We start from the raw sequence: 22,217 nt of genomic DNA, 5'->3' as shown, positions 1-22,217 counted from the left end.
TCCCAAATTCCTGTGCACCCTCAAAGACCCAAAGCAGCGTGAACCCCCAAATTCACCGACACTCCGAAATCAGTATGCACGTCCATGTTCGCCAACATACCCGGAAACCTTCGCACATCCGTAAATCAATATGCAGCCCGATTTCCATGCGCACCGCATACCCGCTGACATCCCCACATGCACATTAGATTTTCCCAGAACAAGAACCATTTCACAGTTCATAAAATAGCTGTCTCAGTCTTCAAAAAAATCAAAGTACATTATGTATTTATTATTAAATATCTATCTGTGTTTATATGCGTTCGTGTGTGTGTGTCTGTCTGTCTGTCTCATCGTGGTTATCTGTGTGTCTAACAGTCCAGCTCGCTGACAGCACTCGCACTGTCGTGACGGCGTGGCGACTGAGAGCACTTGGCTAGTGTGGAAGAAACCCTTCAGGACACGGGAGAGATTTGTGTATAGCGGTTCGGGAATCTACATAACATTGCATTGTTTATAAGGGATACAACAATATCACGTGCTTAATTCCCAAGAGGGGAAAACTCACACAGTACATTTGAGGAGTTTGATCAGGGAATGAAAGACGGAACCTTTTGAAGAGCGTTTGCTGGTTGAGGACGGGGAATGAGGGAGAAATCACATTGAAACCTATTGAATATTTAATGCACACTGAACACAGTGGAGACCTCGGGAGGCAGATGTGAAAGTGTCGTGGCATTTGTGTGTGCGTGAGTCTGTGAGAGTGTGAGATGGTAAGTGTTTGAGAGTGTGAGTGTGCGTGTTTGTGAGTGTGTGTTTGTATCTGTGTCCATCTACCTGTGTGCATATGGATGTCTGCGCCTACATGCTCTTCAACGACTTTTAAATCCCTGGCCCTGATGGCCTCACATTAACCGTGGACGTCCAGTACCAGTTCACTTCTCTCCCCCCACGATCTGGCCTTAAAGCACCCCGCTTTCTTCCCGACAACGGACCCAACCATTTCCCTTTCAGCTGCACTTTATTTGGAGTCAGACGGCACTAGAGCAAAGCAACAGACATTTTCCCATTTACTTCCTACCGAATTGTTATTCCGCCGAGTCCCATTACTTCAACTGGACCACAGCCCTCAATATGTTTCCCGTCCCTGTACTTAATCCCAAACTCTCTGCAATAAAATCCGTAACTTCCTCTAACAGTTCTTCCCAGACCCTCTCCACCTTCTGAATGTAGCAATTTCCACTCAGCTTCCTCTTAAATATTTCATCCTTCAGCCTTCAACTGCGACTCTAACTCCCGTCTCATCCCATTTCATAGAAAAAATCCTGCCTGCATTTACCCTATCAATAGCACTCCTAATTTTGTATACCTCTGTGAATTTTCCCTTTATTTTTCCACTCTCCAGTGAATGAAGTCCTCACCTTTTCCCACGGTTCGGTCTGCTGGTCACAGCAAGCGTATTGTAAATTTTCCAGGAACGGAACAGTTATCATACCAGGTCGTTGGTTGTATTTAAGGCAGAGATTGACAGTTTCGTGATTGAACATGGCATCAGTGGTTCAGGGCTGAAGACCGGGAAATGGGATTGAGGACGAGAAAAAAAAAAACAGTATCAGCCATGTTTTAACGGCGGAGCAGACTCTATGGGACAGATGACCTAATTCTACTACTATGTGTTATAAGCACAGGCTTTAAGATTGCGTTGTGGTGCAGTAAGGTCGTCTGCTGTTTCGGCTTTACTGGTTAAAATTGTGGAGGGGGAATTTAATGTCAGCATACTAGATTAATTTGAGGGCAAGCGATGATCATCCTGTTATAGGTGTGTTGGATGATGGTTTAGAATATCACAACAAGAGTGATTTCAGGTTTGGGTGCCTTGTCACAAGGGGAGCGCTGAAGGCGGACCTAAATGGAAGACGCAGACACTGCAGTACTGGGAACTGGACTGGACTAGAGTTACGGACGGGACTGGACACAGACTAGGAGCTGGGACAGGAACACAGACATGGGCTAGGACTTTGACTGGGAAAGCGGGACCAGGATAAGGAACTGGGAACTAGGAGCCTGGGTTTGGACTCCGAGCCAGTGACTGAACAAGGACCCAGAACCTAGGTGTAAACTCCTGATCGGACCCCGGAACTAGGCGAGGACATGACGTGCCTACAGGACCAGACATGGCTTGGGTTCATCGAGGCTTTACTACTGTACTGTGCGAGGCTTGGGTTCTTCGAGTCTTAGCGACAGGACTGGGTGAGGCTTGGGTTCTTCGAGGCTTGGATGCAGAACTGCGAGAGGCTTGGGTTCTTCACAGCTTGGGTTCTTCGAAGCCTGGCTACAGGACTAGACGAGGTTTGGGCTCTTGGAGGCTTGGGTATGGACTCCGCGCCAGAGACTGGGCTAGGATCCAGAACCTGGAACTTGACACGGGCTCGGGCTCGGACTCCAGAACTAGGCGATGACATGACGTGGCTACAGGACTGGATGAAGCTTTGATTCTTCGAGGCTTTCCTGGGCAGGACGAGGTACTCCTTTTTGGAACGCAGGGCCGGGACCCTTCCTAGGGCTCAGGGCCGGGATGCTTTTGCAGGGCCGGGCCCCTTACTTGGTCGCCGGGCCGGGATTCTTACTAGGATGCGGGACCACAATGACTGCCGAGGCAAATCGCCGAGGAAACAGTCAAGGATTCAGATAGAGAGGGCAAAGGAACAGACCAGCCTCTGCTTAATGGCAAAAACGACATGACTTACCCCACGGAGGCAAGGACAGGAAGGGAGCTCAATCCGGGGTGGCTCGGAGTCTCGGGGCGGCCAGCAACCTTGGCTGCAACGGAAGCAGCCGAATCCATATCCAGCTCGGAGTGGCAGACGGCCACTCAGCTGGTCCCGGAAACAGCCGAATCCACACCAGCATGACTGCTCCGACTAGACTCAACAAGGCTCCATGAAGCGGTGGTCCTCCAAACAGACCAACAGACCACGAATGGCTGCTCTAGCCTTCCACCGGCGGGTTGCTCTAAGGGGAGACGAACCAGCCCACACATTCGATCCCAGGGCCATTTATATTCCCAGCCTCAAGACGAGCATCAGGTGCCTAGGATTAAGCCCAAATGAAACAAGGGAGAGCCGGAACACCTGGAGGCCGGAGTCCACGGACCGGACCATGTACCGGAATGCGGACTTTACAGAACGAACTATGACATGTCCGGGTTCTTATCACACTAGGAATGTGGGTTTGTTGGACTAAGCAATATGTCCCAATATCGCGTTCTCTGTAACCCCACCTTGTTTTTTTATCAACGCCTTTGGTTAATTTTTGGATAAATGATTTAATAAAGTCCAAGGATTCTGTGATGCCTGATAATCTGGTGATCCATCAGTATATTAAGGAAATTTAGTTTGATATGTTAACCATTTTACAGAAGGATCAATATAAAACTTAAATGGGATTGTTGGCGTGGCTGCTTGTGTGCCTGCATTATAGGTAACAATCGCTTGCCATCATTTTGGGCTTACAGTGGGTGGAGGAAATTTGTCCATGTAGAGTTGTAATTAGTTCAGATTCCCTTTCGGTTTTGAAGAGTCTTAAAACAGGTCATTCTCGCAGTAGGTCAGATTAACTGTTGGAAACTCATCAAGCATTATTACATATTCAAAGTACTGGATTCGAGGTGAGCACTGATGTGGGTGTGCATGAAGGCACTGTGAGCAGTCGGATCACGAGGAGTTGGTAGAACAGAGGGATGTGGGAAGGCAGATTCATGGTGGCGTCACGGGTAGAGAGGGTCGTATAGAGAGCTTTTGGCACATTGGGCTTCATAAGTCAAAGTATTGAGTACAGGAGATTAGATGTTATCTTGAAGTTGTATAAGACGTTGCTGGGACCTGCTTTGGAGTATTGTGTGCAGTTTTTCTTACCGGAAAAATGTCAACAAAATTGAAAGAGTGCAGAGAACTGACATGTTCAATCTCGAACATGTGACACAACCAGCGACCTGGTATGATAACTGTTTCGTTCCTGGGATCATCCTTGTGAACTTCCCCTGGACTATACCCAATGCCAGCACATTTGTTTTTAAGATGAAGGGCTCAAAACCGTTCACAATACTCAAGGTGAGGCGTCACCAGTGTCCTATAAAGCCTCACCATCACATCCTAGACCTATTGAAATGAATGCTAACATGGTATTTGCCTCCCTCCCCACCGACTCAACCTGTAAGTTAACCTGCAGGGTGCTTTTCACAAGGACATCTCAAGTTCCTCTGCATCTCAGATTCCTGGATTTACACCCCATTTAGAAAATAGTCCGCACATTTATTTCTAGTACCAAAGTGCACGACCATGCATTTACCAACATTGTATTTCATTTGCCACTCCCTTGCTCATTCTCCGAATCTGCTATAAATCCTTCTGTATCCTACTTGTTTCCTCAACGCTATCAGCCCCTCCACTAATCTTTGTATCATCTGCAAACTGGGCAAAAAAGCCATGCATTCCATCATGTAAATCATTTATATACAGAACAAAATGAAACATTTCCTTCAATGACCCTTGCAGAAAACTACTATTCACTGGCAACTAACCAGAAAAGGATGGCTTTATTCCCATTCACTGCCTCCTACCAATCAGCCAAAGCTCTAAATATGTTAGTACTTTTCCTGTAATACCATGGGCTCTTAACGTGGTAAGGAGCCTCATGTGTCGCACCTTGTCAAAGGCATTCTGAAAGTCAAAATATACAACACCCACTGCATCCCGTTTATCTATACTACTTCTCCTCAAAGAATTCCAACAGGTTCGTTAGGCAGGATTTTCCCTGAAGGAAACCATGCCGACTTTGTACTATTTTGTCCAGTGTCTGATACAAGACGTCCAATTAAATAAAGACTAAGAAAAAAGTTAGATAATCGCCCCTCCATCCTTATTTCCACAATTTCATAAAAAGTCTTTCCTTCCATAAATAACATCTGCCTTTTGAATAGTAATAATACTGCTCTTCCAATATCTATCTTTAACTGTGCTTTCCTAATATTACCTTCCAAACATAAAAATCAGAATCAGAATCAGAATCAGGTTTATCATCACCGGCACGTGACTTGACATTTGTTAACTTAGCAGCAGAGAGATGAAAACATAATAAATACAATAAAACATAATAATAAATAAACAAGTACTGTAATAATATTTTACAGATTCTAAAACAATGTGCAAAAACAGAAATACTGTATTTTGAAAAACTGAAGTCATGTCCAAATCTCTAAAGAGCTTTCAGGAATCAGATGGCGGAAGGGAAGAATCTGTTCCTGAATCGCTGAGTGTGTGCCCTCAGGCTTGTGTATCTCCTACCTGATGGTAACAGTGGGAAAAGGGCCTGCCCTGGGTGCTGGAGGTCACTAATAATGGACGCTGCCTTTCTGAGACACCGCTCCCTGAAGATATTCTGGGTACTTTGTTGGCTCGTGTCCAAGATGGAGCTGAAGAGATTTGGAACCTTCTACAGTTTATATCGGTCCTCTGCCGTAGCCCCTCTATACCAGACAGTGATGCAGCCTGTCAGAATGCTCTCCACGGTACAACTATATAATTCAATGTCATTTTGCCCATCCATAACTTTACAAGGTGCCGAAATAAAAACAATCAGAAAATATTGTACATTATCCCCCTCAATTGCATTTCCAAAAGTTAATCGAATGTCTGTCCTACAATAAGTACCATCTGCCTTTTCAATACCAAAAATATTGCTATTACAACATCTTTATTTAACTGTGCTTTCCTAATATAATCTTTCAAACATAAAACTGATTACAGTGTTATTCTACCCTTCCCAATTCCCCTCTGATAAAACGTGAAATCACCTCTTTTATCGAAAATCTAACTCAAACGCTCGATTACCATACAATCCACAAGTTCTGAAATTTGGAGCAAGAGGCCGAGAGTGAAGGAGCAAGGAATCTCGGAAAGAAGTCTTCTTTTTCACACTGCTCGGGGAAAAGAGTAAAAACTGCGCAGGCACGTGACGTAGAGCGCCAACGATTTAAAAAGGAGAGGAAATTTCAACTGTCTTTTTTAAATCGGAGCAAATGCCCGAAAGTGAAGGAGTAAGGAATCTTGCAGAGAAGTGTTGTTTTTCTCCAGTGCTCGGGGGAAAGAGGCTAGACTGCGCAGGCGTGTGACGTAGAGCGCCTAAGGTTTAAAAAAAGACCACCATATACAGCGGGCAGCGGGGAGAAAGGGAGCAGCGTGGGACAGCTTTGGCTTTACAGGCTTCGGCGTTAAAAGGCAGAGGCGAGGTTAGGTTCCAGTAAGTTTTCTTCTGTTGTTTAGAATAGAGAGAATGCCAGGCAGGATTTTGGAATGCTCCTCTTGCAGGATGTGGGAAGTCAGGGAGACAACGACACCCGCAAGACGTGCATGCAGGTGCAGCTCCTAACAAACCGTGTTAAGGAACTGGAGCAGGAACTGGATGACCTCCGGATCATTCAGGAGAATAAGGTGTTTAAAGATAGTAGCTTCAGGGAGGTAGTTACACCAAAGGAGCAGCACATAGGTAATTGTGTCACTGTCAGGCAAGGGAAGGGGAAAGGGCAGGCAGAGCAGGGTTCCCCTGTGGCCATTCCCCTCAACAACAAGTATACCGATTTGGATACTCTTGAGGGGGGATGACTTACCTGGGACAAGCTGTGGCAGCCGGATCTCTGGCACTGAGTCTGGCTGTGCGGTGCAAAAAAGAGGGTGGAAGAAGAGGAGAGCGGTAGTGATAGGGGATTCGATAGCTAGTGGTACAGAAAGGAGGTTCTGTGGTCGTGACAGAGAATACAGGATGGTTTGTTGCCTCCCGGGTGCCAGGGTCAAGGATGTCTCTGATCGATTGCATGACATTCTGAAGTGGGAGGGTGATCAGCCAGACGTCATGGTGCACATCGGTACCAATGACGTAGGAAGAAAGAGTGAGGAGGTCCTGAAGAGTGAGAATAGAGAGCTTGGTAGGAAGTTAAAAAGCAGAACCTCGAAGGTGGTAATCCTGAGATTATGTGCCAGTGAGGGTAAGAATAGGATGCTCTGGCAGATGAAAACGTGGCCGAGGAACTGGTGTAGGGGTCAGGGTTTCAGATTTCAGGATCATTGGGACCTCTTCTGGGGCAGGTGGGACCTGTACAAGAGAGACGGGTTACACCTGAACGACAAGGGGAACAATATCCTTGCAGGGAGGTTTGTTCGTGCTATTGGGGAGGGTTTAAACTAGATTTGCAGGGGGATGGGATCCAGAGTGCCAGAGCAGAGAGTGGAGCGTGGGTGAAAATAAATGATGTTAAAAGTTCATTCAAAGTCACAAATAGAAGGGTTGTGTGTGCTGGTAATAATCTTCTGAGGTGTGTCTATTTCAATGGAAGGGGTATTGTGGGGAAGTCTGACGAGCTGAGGGCGTGGATTGACACGTGGAATTAGGACATTATAGCCATTAGTGAAACTCGGCTACAGAAGGGGCAGGACTGGCAGCTTAACGTTCCAGGGTTCCGATGTTTCAGACGTAATAGAGGCAGAGGAATGAAGGGGGGGGGGGGCGGAGGTGGAATTGCTAGGCATGGAAAATATTACAGCAGTGCTCAGGCAGAACAGATTAGAGGGCTTGTCTACCGAGGCCATATGGTTGGAGCTGAGAAACAGGAAAGGTATGACCACATTAGTGGGGTTGTATTATAGACCACCCAATAGTCAGCGAGAATTGGAGGAGCAAATCTACAGAGAGATAGCATGCAACTGCAGGAAACATAAAGTTGTGATGGTAGGGAATTTTAATTTTCCACATATTGATCGGAACTGCCATACTGTTAAAGGACTAGACGGATTAGAGTTTGTAAAATGTGTCCAGGAAAGTTTTCTAGATCAATATATAGAGGTACCAACTAGAGAGGATGCAACATTAGATCTACTATTAGGAAACGAGTTAGGACAAGTGACGGAGGTGTGTGTAGGGGAGCACTTTGGTTCCAGTGATCATAACGTCATTAGTTTCAACTTAATCATGGATAAAGATAGATCTGGTCCTCGGGTTGAGGTTCTGAACTGGAAGAAGGCCAAATTTGAAGAAATGAGAAAGGATCTAAAAAGCGTGGATTGGGACAGGTTGTTCTCTGGCAAGGACGTGATTGGTAAGTGGGAGGCCTTCAAGGAGAAATTTTGAGAGTACAGAGGTTGTATGTTCCTGTCAGGATTAAAGGCAAAGTGAGTAAGAATAAGGAGCCTTGGTTCTCGATGGATATTGGAACTCTGATAAAGAAGATGAGAGATGCATAACATGTTTTGGAAACAGGGTGTAATTAAAGTGCTTCAGTAACACAAAAAGTGCAAAAAATACTTAAGAAAGAAATCAGGAGGGCTAAAAGAAGACATAAGGTTGCTTTGGCAGTCACGTTGAAGGATAATCCAAGGAGTTTCCACAGGTATATTAAGAGCAAAAGGATAGTAAGGGATAAAGTTGGTACTCTTGAAGATCAGAGTGTTCGGCTATGTATGGAACCAAAAGAAATGGGGGAGATCTTAAACAGTTTTTTTGCGTCTGTGTTTACTAAGGAAACTGGCATGGAGTGTCATGGTCCGGTCCGTGAAGTCCACATTCCGGTTCACGTTCCGGTCCGTAGACTCAGGATTCCGGGTCTTCCAGCTGGCCCTTGATTTGGTTGAGTTAATCGTAGGCACCTGATTCCCATCTTGGAGCTGAGAATATAACTGGCCTTGGGCTCGCGTGTGAGTGGCTGGTTTGTCTTGTCAAGTTTCCCTTGGAATAACCTGCCGGTGGAAGGCGAGAGTGCCCACTTACCATCTTCAGGCCGCGTTAGAGAACCATCGCTTCATGGAGCCTTGTTGTCCTTGGTCGGATCTGTCTTTGCGGTATGGATTCGACCGTTTCCTGGTCCAGTTGAGTGGCCGTCTGCCTCTCCGAGCTCGTTAGTGATCCGACTGTTTCCGTAGCAGCTGAGGTCTCTGGCTGTAACTGCGACTCGGAGCAACCTCGAAGCTGAGATGGAACTGTCTGTCCTTCTTCGGTGTTTGTCTCTTCTTGTCCTCGCCTCCGTGGGGTAAGTACGACCGTTCTGCCATTGCCCTGCGGGGGGATCTGTCTTGTCTTGTCTTGTCTTTGGCTCCGTTGGGTAAGTCCGGCTGTTCTGCCGTTACCCGACGTATGGTCCTGTCTCACCTTGGTGTGGAGAAGTTGAGTCCCGGCTTGTCTAAGTATAACTCCCGGCTCTATGTCTGTGTACTGTCCTGTCTCATATTGGTGTCGTGTTAAAGGTGAGTCCCGGCTTTTCGAAGGATAAGTCCCGGCTCCATGTTGATGTATAGTTCCTAGTCTGTCTCCGAACTCCAGCCTCCAATTTATCAGCCTCCGCATTCCAATACCCAAGATCCCAGCCTGCAGCCTCAAGACCCAAGATCCCAGCCTGCAGCCTCAAGACCCAAGACCCCAGCCTGCAGCCTCAAGACCGAAGACCCCAGTCTCAGGCTTCAAGACCAACATCCCAGCCTCAGGCCTCAAGACCAATACCCCAGTGTTAAGCATCAAGACCCAAGAGACCAGCCTGCAGCCCCAGGCCTGAAGACCCCAGCCACGTCCTGTCCTGTAGTCACGTCATGTCCTTACCTGGTTCTGGGGCCTGAGCCCGAGGCAAGACCTAGGTTCTGGGTCCTTGTCCAATCTCTGGCTCGGAGCCCAAGCCCAGGCTGTTAGTACATAGTTCCTTGTCCGGGTTCCCTGTCTAGTCCATGTCCTAGCCCAGGTCTGCGTTCTTGTCCCTCCTCCTTATCTGTATCCTGTCACGTCCCTATTCTAGTCAAGTCCTGTTCCTTGTACTTCAGTGTCTGTGTCTGGCATTTGGGTCCGCCATCAACGCCCCCCATTGTGACATGGAATCAATAGAAATAAGGCAAACCAGTTATGAGGTCATGGAACCTATACAAATTGAAGAGGAGGAGGTGCTTGCTATCTTGAGGCAAATGAGAGTAGATAAATCTCCAGGACCTGACAGGGTATTCCGTCGGACCCTGAAGGAGACTAGTGTTGAAATTGCAAGGGCCCTGGCAGATATATTTAAAATGTCGGTATCCACGGGTAAAGTGCAGGAGGATTGGAGGATAACTCATGTTGTTCACTTGTTTAAAAAAGGCTCAAAAAGTAATCCTGGAAATTATACGCCGTTAAATTTGACATCTGTAGTAGGTAAATTATTGGAAAGAGTACTAAGAGATAGGACCTACAAGTATTTGGGTAGACAGGAACTTATTAGGGAGAGTCAACATGGCTTTGTGCGTGGTAGGTCATGTTTAACAAATCTATTAGAGTTTTTCGAGGAGGTTACCGAGGAAGTGGATGTAGGGAAGGCAGTGGATCTTGCGTATATGGACTACAGTAAGGCCTTTGTCAAGGTCCCGTATGCGAGGTTAGTTAGGAAGATTTAGTCGTTAAGTATACCTCGTGAGGTAGTAAATTGGATTAGACATTGGCTCAATGGAAGAAGCCAGAGAGTGGTAGTGGAGGATTGCTTCTCCGAGTGGAGCCCTGTGACTAGTGGTGTGCCACAGGGATCAGTGCTGGGTCCATTATTATTTGTCATCTATATCAATGATCTGGATGATAATGTGCTGATGATACAAAGATTGGAGGGGTAGTGAATAGTGAGGAAGGTTTTCAAAGCTTGCAGAGGGATTTGGATCAGCTGGAAAAATGGGCTGAAAAATGGCAGATGGAGTTTAATACAGACAAGTGTGAGGTATTGCACGTTGGAAGGACAAACCAAAGTAGGACATACAAGATAACTGTTAGGACACTGAGGAGTGCAGTAGAACAGAGCCATCTGGGAATACAGATACAAAATTCCCTGAAAGTGGCGTCAAAGGTAGATAGGGTCGTAAAGAGAGCTTTTGGTACATTGGCCTTTATTAATCAAGGTATTGAGTATAGAAGTTGGAATGTTATGGTAAGGTTGTATAAGACATTGGTGAGGCTGAATTTGGAGCATTGTGTGCAGTTTTGGTCACCTAATTACAGGAAGGATATTAATAAGGTTGAAAGAGTGCAGAGAAGGCTTACAAGGATGTTGCCGGGACTTGAGAAACTCAGTTACAGAGAAAGGTTGAATAGGTTAGGACTTTATTCCCTGGAGCGTAGAAGAATGAGGGGAGATTTGACAGAGGTATATAAAATTATGATGGGTATAGATAGAGTGAATGTAAGCAGGCTTTTTCCTCTGAGGCTAGGGGAGAAATAACATAGAGGACATGGGTTAAGGGTGAAGGTGGAAAAGCTTAAAGGAGACATGGGGGGCGGGGCTTCTTCACACAGAGTGTGGTGGGAGTGTGGAATGAGCTGCCAGGTAAAGTGGTAAAGGAACGCTCCCCAATTCAGGCAACATCCGTGTAAATCTCCTCTGCACCCTTTCTATGGTTTCCACATCCTTCCTGCAGTGAAGCGACCAGAACTGAGCACAATACTCCAAATGGGGTCTGACCAGGGTCCTATATATCTGCAACATTACTGCTCGGTTCCTAAATTTACTTCCACGATTGATGAAGGCCAATACACCTTATGCTTTCTTAACCACAGTGTTTACTTGTGCAGCTGCTTTGAGCTTCCTATGGACACGGACCCCAAGATCCCTCTGATCCTCCACACTGTCAATAGTCTTACCATTAATGCTATATTCGCTTATCATTTTTGACCTACCAAAATGAGCCACCTCACACTTATCCGGGTCGAACTCCATCTGTGATGCCGTTTGCCGCTCAAAATAAACAGTCCAACCGTTGGACGTATCATTTCCGGGATACAATGATTCACATTCGTCCTCAACTTTTCCAGTTGTGCTCTTTTTGGAATGTCAACATGTATTCCAAAAGGGTGAGTGTCACCACTGTTATAATTAACGACGTTTATCGTGCCCAGTGCTGCTGAATATGTGTGTTTGGCTCATCATCACCTACAACCCATGAACAAGTTCACACGCGCAGAATTAACAGCTCAAACGTTAGCTGATAGATGTACAAGCTCGCGAATTCGACCAATCCCCTGATCTCACATGACAGACCAATAAACAGTGACCCGGTTGATAGACTTGGTCTTCATTAGTCGGAGTATTGATCTCAAGAGCCACGAGATAATGTCGCAGCTCTATAAAATTCTTGTTAGGGACACTGAGTGTTTTGTTCTCAGTTCTTTTCTCCTTCTTGTAGGAAAGACTTGAAAGTTTTAGAGCGCGTGCAGAGGACCGTTAGCAGCTAAAACTTTTTTAGCCGCATACCGGCACACGATTGAATGACAATAAACTTTTACTAAGTGGAAGAAGTTATTCAGGTAGGTCTGTGAAACTGAGTTGCCGAAAGAATGCGCGAGGATTTTCGTGGTGCATCTTTTCTCTGGTGCCGGGTAATCCGTAGAAAAAACACCATCGATGAGAAAAAGCACAGTCTCTCCCGCTCCCAAAAGGGAAACATTAATAAGCGATGCGGTCAGGTTTCTAAATGGACACTACGTCAGTATCTTCCTTCTTTTACTGCTTTAGAAACAATGTATTAGATTCAACGCTTCTGCATTTTAATTACGGGGAAAAGTAACACAAAAATAAAATCTACAGCTGCATTTCTGATACCATCCCCTCTCAGTAAGACCGCTACACATCTCTATTTATGGGTCAGACTTGGGCGTCGTGCAGTTTTAGACCCGCTTTGGAAGGGACCGCAGGATTTCTGAATGAAAAGACAGTTGTCGCATATTTTGGACTGTTACAATAGAAATTGTAAGTATCATAGCTCACTTTAACTGACACCAGCTTTCCTAGTTTCAGGTATCTCTCCAGTTGTTACAGAAATCCCTGGAATGACCCGTAGTCCAGTGAATTAGAATAGAATCCTACCAATGAAAGAAAAATCATTCTGGCCGCACATGGTTCGTTGGACCAGATTTAGACTTTAACCCAAAGGTTTGATACAATTTCTGCTTCCGTCGCGGTCACATACGCTCAGTTTTGTTGTTTCTTGCGCCACACAATTGAATAATTTTGCTGACTTCACTGGAAGCCGGAAGCTACTAACATTCGCTCACCTGGCTGCAAGATTATCGAGGCACTTACCAGACATATAAATGGCATAGAAATGTATTTATACTCCCGTCAAAGTTTACACTTTGATTTGCATTTTAGGTGCAGAGCCGACCATTTAACGTCAATAGATGTTTGATTCCAGCCTTCAGCTGTTCCCTGAATTTCCTCTGTGACAGAGTGTAGATACACGTGTTGGTGCAGGTACAGAGGAACTGCAGCATGAACCCAAACTGTTGCAGGATATATGTTGGGGTGTTCAAATGCCTGTCTGTGTAAGAGTAATTCTGAACTTGCCAGTTCATAATATATACAATAAATGGGATCCACGACAATATGAAATTGGCTGATAGAGCAAACAGCAACATTATTGACTTTCTCCGGTTCTCCACCTCTGGATCATTCTTTTTCTCTCTGCTGTTCCTGAGCCCCCGGCGAACTCTGTTTGCCGCGATAATATGGCTGACTGTTAAAGCATTAAAAACCAGAATCAAACCGATCGGTAATAAAGGTGTAGTGATGGCGTTAAACAACTGGTACGCTTTCCACAGTGGTAAAGTAAGGTAATCCGTGTTCAAAATATATCGCCAGGGTACGTTATCAATGATAAGGAAAGGTTCCACCGCAAAGTATAATGGGGATCTCTTCGCACAACTTCCTAAACACACAACTACTATCGCAATTGTCGCTGTCCTCTCGGTGCAGTACCGTTCCCGCAGTTTTTGACTACAGATTGCAATACAGCGATCGAACGTGAAAGCCACCGTGAGCCAAACAGAACAGTCCATGGTTGCGACACTCAGTACGAGTGTCACGGAGCAAACCGGTGTAATGAGCAAAGGAAGAGCATAAGTATAAATATTATTGATCTGATCGAGTACAACAGCAATAATAACACCCATTAAATCAGCTGCTGCCATTCCCACCAGATAACGGGAGACGCATTTGGAGAGTCCGCAGTTTCCCAGAGACAGGATCGCAATCGCCACTAAATTAACTGCAAGGGAGCAAAGAATAATTAGTTTCATGCGCACTAACCCTGATCATTTTTACTCGTTAAGTTCGCATTTAACCGTGTTGAATCGGACCGAGTGAACGCCAGACATCTGATCCTAAGCCGGGTCAGGCAGGCTTCGATACGGAGAGTGGAAATGTTGTCCGTGCGGGTTCCGTCACTGTGCTTCGATCGCATGATGACGAAGGGCCCAAGTAACAGCTGAGCAACAAGTTTCCCGTTGACACCAGGTTTTCCAGTGGTTGACATATCGACCACTCATCCAGACCGATCATTACAGCTGAGAATACTGTAGGTTTCATATACTTCGGGAATAAAATGGACTGAGGTAGTCTGTTTCTTGGGAGTTAACATTCTGAAGTGGCGGGACGGCAAAGCTAAACTTATGCTTCGATGTACAGGTGACAAATAAACTTGGATCTTGTTCATAGTGACGGAGATCCAACATACAGATTTTTACATCCTCATGTTGTGAGGTGGATGTAAGAAGTAAAATAAATCTCATCTAATCGTATCTTAATTAAAACGGACAAAAGAGGAGGACACGGTAAAATGAAAGAGTTTTGCACGTTATTGTGGCAATTTCAATCATATTTTGATAAATAAATAGTGGCATTAAGCCGGAAAGGGTAATAATGTACGTTGCCGAAAAACAGCGGAGCTCGCAAACAGAGCTGCAGCAATGTTAAAGACGTTGTTTTCATTTAATTAAACGTCTCAGTTTCTATATTGATGCAGTATTAAATTAAGAACAATACGTGCTGGTAAAGCTGGAAGGTTGAATAAGGTAAATGCAAGAGAAGTACAAATGTTACCGCTCAATCGATCGGGCACCAGAAACAAGTAACAATTCCAGACGAAAAAAAAATGAAATATATACTTAAACCTGGCCAGGCTTAAAACACTCATCAGATGAGGCACAGATGTTACAAGGACAAAACACGCACATACCGTGCTAGCCAATTCCAGTTACTTACCAGGAATACCAATCGCTGCTAGTGCGGGATAGTAAATACTCGCGATGTAGTAAATTGCTGGATATCCCATTTTCTGTGTGGGTTGGTTATCAGTAAAAATAGTCCATATCTACTGTTCATTGTTTTGCAAGCTCTTATACAGGAGAAGAAAGTGGCCTCTAACAATTAATCATACCACGTGGTTAGTCACATCAATGACAGTCCACTGAACAAACATTTCAGGTAAACTATTTATAGAAATTTTGTCATCATGCAATTAAAATCGCTCCCGTGGAACAATCACAAAATAAAAATTATGTTTAATTTTATTTATTCACACCTTCAAAGGAGCACGTTGTACATTCTTTCTCTATGACACAGAGTTTGTGCGTTTCAAATAAAATATTTATTAGTCACTCTCAGATAATTATCAATTTTAATAACAGACGAAAAACATTAAGAGACATTTGGACTGTTTGTTCATTTCAGTAATCTTTTCCCGGACGATGAAAGTACCGGTTTTCTCAGTTTGTTTCATACACCAACTTTTCCTTTCCATGTCAACATGTTAGATCGTGCTGTTGATGTATTTAAGGGCAACGTTGTAAGCTGAATGCACCATATGGTCTGTTCTTTAACAAATTCTGGTACTGCTTTGCACTACTTTAATTATATGTTATAAATATGTGGTCTTGTCAGTGTTAGTCTTTGGTTTGTCCTGTTTTTTTTTGTGATATCACTCTGGAGGAGCATTGTATCATTTCTTAATGCAAGCATGCATTTCTAAACGACAGTAAACGAGGACTAAGTGTCCTCATAATCTAATCTAATATATCCTGTCCCATTCCAGAATAAATATATTCATTCATATAGGTATCTATTTGACCATTAGGATCATTTTACTTAGGGTGGAAAACTGGGGCAAGCAACAAAACATTGGCGATGCTCTTAGTATAAGTTTATTAAAGGAAGGATTTGGTAGATTTAGTGAGGATGCAAATGAAATTTACAAGGGTGCCGCCTGGGCTTGAGGGCATGCGCTATGAAGGTAATCGATCGAGAACTTTTCTTATTGCAGCAGAAGAGGATGAATGGTGAGGTATACTAGATGATGAAGGGCGTTGATTGAATCGATACCCAGATACATTTTCCGATTACGGAAATGACCAAGGTAAGAGGGCATTATTTTAAAGTGATTGGAAGTAAGTATAACGGTGTGTGTCAGAGGAAAGCAGTTTATACAGAGAGGTAGATGCGTGGAACACCATGCTAGGGGCTGTGATAGAGCTAGATGTGTTAAGGACATTTATCAAACTCTCGACATGCAAATAGATGGTAGTAGAATTGATGTCTATGTAGGAGTGATCCGTTATTGTACGGCAATGATTATTTTGTTTTTTTAGTTGTTTGCGAAGTTTCCAAAGGAAGGAAATTGGAAGCATTGATTATGGTTTTGCCTTTCCCACATTAATTTTAAATCTAATTTTATTTTATGCTAGTCATGTCAAATCCACGATAACGAGTTGCAAATGTGATTATGTCGAATCTGGTTACGAGTTTCTTAAACAGAGAGAATTGGACATTAGGGAAATTAATGACTAGTGCTGGTTTAAATACGGTAATTAAATGTGGTATTTTTGGGATATAAATTAGAATAATTCGGGAGCAAAGTTAAAAGTAGACATGACGCACCGCGTTTCTGTAGAATGTTAATTAACAGATTATTAAAACAGATTATGGTCTGAATGTGGCCGATTAGGAAAAGGGAAGGTGCAACGAGACCTGGGTGTCATTATACACCAGTCATTGAAAGTGGGCATGCAGTTACAGCAGGTGGTGAAAAAGGCGAATGGTATGCTGGCATTCATAGCAAGAGGATTCGAGTACAGGAGCAGTGAGGTACTACTGCAGTTGTACAAGGCTTTGGTGAGACCACACCCGGAGTATTGTGTGCAGTTTTGGTCCCCTAATCTGCAGGAAGACATTCTTGCCATAGAGGGAGTATGAATAAGGTTCACCAGATTGATTCCTGGGATGGTAAAACTTTCAAAAGATGGAAGACTGGATCGACTAGGCTTATACTCTATGGAAGTTAGAAGATTGAGGTGGGGTCTTATTGAAATGTATAAAATTCTAAAGGGATTGGACAGCCTAGGCGCAGGAAGATTGTTCCCAATGTTGGGGAAGTCCAGAACGAGGGGTCACAGTTTGAGGATAAAGGGGAAGCCTTTTAGGACCTAGATAAGGAAAAAACTTCTTCTCACAGAGAGTGGTGAATCTGCGGAATTCTCTGCCACAGGAAACAGTTGAGGCCAGTTCCTTGGCTATATTTAAGAGGGAGTTAGATATGGCCCTTGTGGCTAAAGGGATCAGCGGGTATGGAGAGAAGGCTGGTACAGGGTTCTGAGTTGGATGATCAGCCATGATCATACTGAACGGAGGTGCAGGCTCGAAGGGCCGAATGGCCTACTCCTGCACCTATTTTCTCCATGTTTCTATTTAGCACAAGATTTCTAATACACCGATTTTAAATTTCTAGTTCATATGGAAAATTGGTTTCATGCAAGCACCCTATTTGTCTTCAAAATTGCTAATAAGCAGACAGGATTCCTGTCACTAATGTGTTTAAATATATTGAACTATTCTATAGAAGCGTAGTTAAAATAAAATAATGGCATTCATTACGTATAATTGCTGACGTCGGCTATGCAAGTCTGTTTAGCCTTTCATATTGCAATTAATGAGATGCAGAGATGATTAGATAGCAGCCACAGAGGCCCAGATCTCTTTTAATCTCATAAAGTATTCCGAACTTGACTCCGCCTTGATATCTTTCCAAACCAGATATTAAAATAGGTGTTCGGAACGAATTGGGACACATTATCATGGTCCGTTCCGTGAAGTTTGCATTCCGTTTCACGGTCCGGTCCGTGGACTCTGGACTCCGGGTATTCCGTCTGTCCCTTGCTTCAGTTGGGCTTAATCATAGGCATCTGATGCTTGTCTTGAGGCTGGGAATATAAGTGGCCCTGGGATCGAATGTGGTTGCTGGTTAGACTCGTTAGTATCCCGTCCTCGCCTCTGTGGGGTAAGTCAGGCCGTCTTTACCGTTACCCTGCGGTTGGATCTGTCCCTTCCTGTCCTCGCCTCCGTTGGGTAAGCTTGGCCGTCTTTGCCGTTACCTAGAGGCTGGACTGTTCCCTTCCCTTCCCTTCACCTCTGCCTGAAACTTGTCTGCAACCTCTGCCTGAAACCTTTCCTGCAATCTCTGCCTGAAGCCTTGCCCGCAGCATCTGCCTGAAGCCTCGCCTGCAACGTCTAACTGAAGCCTTGCCTGCAAGCTCCTCCTGAAGCCCTGGTCTGGAGACTGGCCTGCAACCCGCCTGCGTCCTCGCCTGCGTCCTCGCCTGTATCGTTGTCAGGTTCTACTGTTGGAGCAAGACCGGAGCCTTGTTGCGGCTAGATAAGGAACTGTCTATCGTTGTTTTCAACTGTCTCTGTGTCCACACCTTCGCTAGGTAGGTCCGGCCGTTTACTGCTACCTAGTATTGTGAACCGCCTCTGTGACCTCGCCTTCGTTAGGTTGCTCCGGCCGTTTGCCGCTACTTAGCGTTGGGAACCGTCTCTGTGTCGACGCCTGCACTGGGTAGGTCCTACCGTTTGCTGCTACCTAGTTTTGGGAACCGTCTAGTCGTGTTCAGCATTCTGTGTAGAGCCCCGGCCCCAAGTTCTGTTCCCAAGGAGTGGTTTCAGCTCTCTATTCTATGTCTCTGTGTTCCTGTCTCTCAAACCCAGGTCTCCGTGTTCCCGTGCTCTAGACCAAGGCTCTGCCTTCCTGTTCTCCCTCGACCAAGTCTCTGTTTTCTTTTTCCGCCAAGACCAAATCTCTGTGTTCCTGTTCCGCCAAGACAAAGGCTCTGTGTTCCATGTTCCGCCAAGATCAAATCAAGGGTTCGGGTTCCAGTCCTGTCGATGTGCCTCGTCCTGTGCTGGAGTTCCCGCCTCCTGTACTTGATTTCCCTTGTCTTGCCTTGGATTTTCTTGTTCTGTCCTGTAACGTTGCCTAGTCCTCTCTCCCAAGGCCACGTCATGGCTTCACCTCGTTCCGGAGTCCGAGCCCGAGTCAATACCTACGTCTGGCTCCTTGTCCAGTCTCTGGCTCGGAGTCCGAACCCAAGCCTCGTCACGTCCTCGCCTCGAGGAACCCAAGCCATGTCCAGTCCTGTAGCCACGTCATGTCCACACCTAGTTCCGGGGTCCGAGCTCGAGTAAAGACCCAGGTTCTGGGTCCTTTTCCAGTCTCTGGCTCGGAGTCCAAGCCCAAGCTCCTATTTTCCAGTTCCTTGTCCTGGTCCCGCTTTCCTAGCCAAAGTCCTAGTCCAAGTCGGTTTACCTGCCCGAGCTCCTAGTCTGTGACCTGTCCCGTCCCTAAGCCTAGCCATGTCCAGTTCCTAGTACTTCAGTGAGCGTGTTTTGCATTTGGGTCCGCACCAACGCCGCCCACGTTGTGACACACATACGTTTGAGCTGCTAGGAAAGGTGTCCGTGACAGCCCTCGGTCTCGGCCCGAAACGTCGACACTTGCTCTTTTCCACAGATACTGCCTGGACTGCTGAGTTCCTCCAGCATTTTGTGTGAGGAAAAGTGTAAACAATCTACGTCTGGGGGCAAGACCCTTCATCAGGACCTGATTTTGTGTGTGTTGCTTTCTGTTTCGAGTATCTGTAGCTTTTGTGGTGTTGGTTTTGTTACTCTGTTCATCACATTGTTTCCATTTACCTACAAGTGGGAGGATAGAATAGGGAGCATGAAGGCAGCTGAAGAGTAATACTTTACAGCATCTATTTTGAACGTTTAATGAGTTTCAAAATACGATTCAGTGGGTATTTCACCGCATTCCTTAATTCCTCTCGGAATTTGCTCTGGGTCAGGGCGTAAATACACGTGTTGGTGCAGGAACTGAGAACCTGCAGCATTCCCGCTGCCTGTTGTGTGATGTAACGGGGATCCGTAGCAGGATAAACAAAACTCCTTGAAATCCGTCTATAGATAGAAACTGCCACCTCTGTTCCCCACAGCAGTATGAAACTACCGGTTATGCTGAAGAGCAAAACAATGGATTTGCGTCGGTTCTCCATCTCCCGGTCCTTGTCATTTTCTCCACTCTTTTGTCCCCGGAGCCCCCTGCGGGCTCTACTGGCCGCTAGAATCCGCCTGACCGTCAGAATATTGAACAGTAAAATCAGAAAGAATGGGAGACAAGGGGTTAAAATGAGATGAAACATATCAAATGCCGCCCATGTGCTGAGATTTTTGTAGCTCGATGTAAGAAGACAATCCCAGGGAACACCGTCAATTATTTCTCTAGGCCGGAGTGTAAAGCCCCAGGGTACAGTCTCCAAACAGGCCAGCACACTCACTGTCCCGATAACCACAGCCGCCGTTCTCTCGGTGCAATATTTCGTTTTCAGCTTCTCACAGCAAATCGCCACAAATCGATCGACGGTGAAAGCGACAGTCAGCCAGACTGAGGCCGCCGTGCTCGCAAAAATCAACCATCCATCGAGTCTGCACACAGGAGTGATGAACAGGAACGATCGGGGAAAATAAATCAGAGCAGTCCATCTCAGCAACGGTTCCGAGATAACGACCAGGAGATCGGCCGCTGCCATTCCCACCAGGTAGCGACTGACACATTTGGAGAGACCGCACTTTCCCCGGGACAGGATCACAATCGCCACCAGGTTCGCTGGAAGAGAGACGGGAACATCAAGTTGAGAAAATGCTGAGCAGAAACCAATGCGGCAGTTTGAGGGGATCATGTAATATTTCCACTTCATTGCTGCATTTAGCGGTGGGAGGGTCGAGAGAGGGCCCAGAGCTGGCAGAGACAGAGAAGGAATTTACACAGTAAAATAAAATCAATATGATCTGCATACGGATTCCTTGCTGATGACTGAAATGTGAAATGGCAGCGGGAAGCTAAAACTGAATAACTACCTCCTCAGGTTCAATCCTGGACGGAACATTCCTACCGGCGCCTTCCGCTTCTTGTCTAGATAAAATTAATAAATCCGTGCGCCAATGGCGGGATTCTTCCATTAGACAAGAAACAAATTCCATGTCCATCCCTGTCAGCGACAGAACAGCCGAACGACCGAACAAAAAGAGGAAATGCAGGAAACACTCATGTAGGGAAAACAAAATATGTTGGACAGCAGCTAAAGTATCTCTCCTCAGAACTGTTCTGAGAGAGAGCCCTGACACGCTTGCTCACTGGTTTCTCTGCCAAGCTGTTTGGGGCTCAGTGTTTCCAGCATTCCCCGAGTCTGTTTCCTATTCCGGCATTTGTAACCTCACTGACTTTACAACTGAATATTGACTAATTCCAATAGATACAGCGCAGTCTGACACAACCTCACAGACAGACATAACGCCTCCCACTGAATCCGTCACAGGGAAGCGGGGAGAGGAATTCAAACTCAGTGTCGTAGTCAGATGTCAGAAACAGTGTCAGATGCAGATATAACAAAATTCATTTCACTGTATTGATAACTATGAAGCGCCACATCTTATTAATTGGCTCAGCAACGAATTCTTTCTGCTTCGTTTCCAGTCATATCGTAGATATTTATTAAACATCCTCAACAGTTTCGTCTTACAACGCAGAACTCCTCGCATTTGCTAAAGTGTTACTACCTGTCAATACTTTATTGTTGCACCTGACTCTGAAAGCCGCTCACATAAAAATGCAGACAATAAATTGATGTAATCACCCTCGTGGGCACGTGGCCAAGTGGTTAAGGCATTGGACTGAAGGTCGTGAGTTCGAGCCCCAGCCGCGTCCTTGAGCAAGGCACTTCATCACATATTGCTCTGCGACGACAACGGGGCCATCCTAATATCCTTCCCTTGGGCAGCATTGGTGTCGCGGAGAGGGGAGGCTTGCGGCATAGGCAACTGCTGGTCTTCCATACAACTTTGCCCAGGCCTGTGCCCTGGAGAGTGAATCTTGCAAGACTAACGGATGCCCTTACTTTACTTTATTTTACTTTAATCACCCTGATTAACACAATCTTTGCAATGCAGTGCAGATCCTACAAGAGCAAAAGCATGGAGACACGAACATCCCTTTGTTGATGACAAACCGCTGCCTGGCCCGCTCAGTCCCGCAGAAATAGTT

At 45.5% G+C, this 22,217-nt stretch overlaps 2 protein-coding genes across 2 annotated transcripts in view; both read right to left on the bottom strand.

Moving 5' to 3' along the window:
- The window catches only part of LOC140185019 (uncharacterized), a 777,523-nt gene that overhangs the window by 246,562 nt on the left and 508,744 nt on the right, over positions 1-22,217 (bottom strand). The window lies entirely within an intron of this gene.
- Positions 13,162-14,327, bottom strand: LOC140185477 (probable G-protein coupled receptor 139). Its single transcript, XM_072238814.1, has 2 exons — positions 14,102-14,327; positions 13,162-14,060 (listed from the first exon to the last, which is right to left on the bottom strand). Exons 1-2 carry the CDS (start codon positions 14,325-14,327, stop codon positions 13,162-13,164), a joined length of 1,125 nt encoding a protein of 374 aa, XP_072094915.1.

The sequence above is a fragment of the Mobula birostris genome, chromosome 20 (assembly GCF_030028105.1).
Source record: "Mobula birostris isolate sMobBir1 chromosome 20, sMobBir1.hap1, whole genome shotgun sequence".
Lineage (NCBI taxonomy): Eukaryota > Metazoa > Chordata > Chondrichthyes > Myliobatiformes > Myliobatidae > Mobula > Mobula birostris.
This window is presented reverse-complemented; position numbering and strand designations above follow the sequence as displayed.

What these genes read in the sequence shown, in the direction of transcription:
- LOC140185477 (XM_072238814.1), bottom strand. Translation starts at nt 14,327, where the DNA reads ATGTCAACCACTGGAAAACCTGGTGTCAACGGGAAACTTGTTGCTCAG. An exon ending in AACGAGTAAAAATGATCAGG is followed by an intron (nt 14,061 to 14,101) that starts GTTAGTGCGCAT and finishes GCTCCCTTGCAG; the next exon opens with TTAATTTAGTGGCGATTGCG.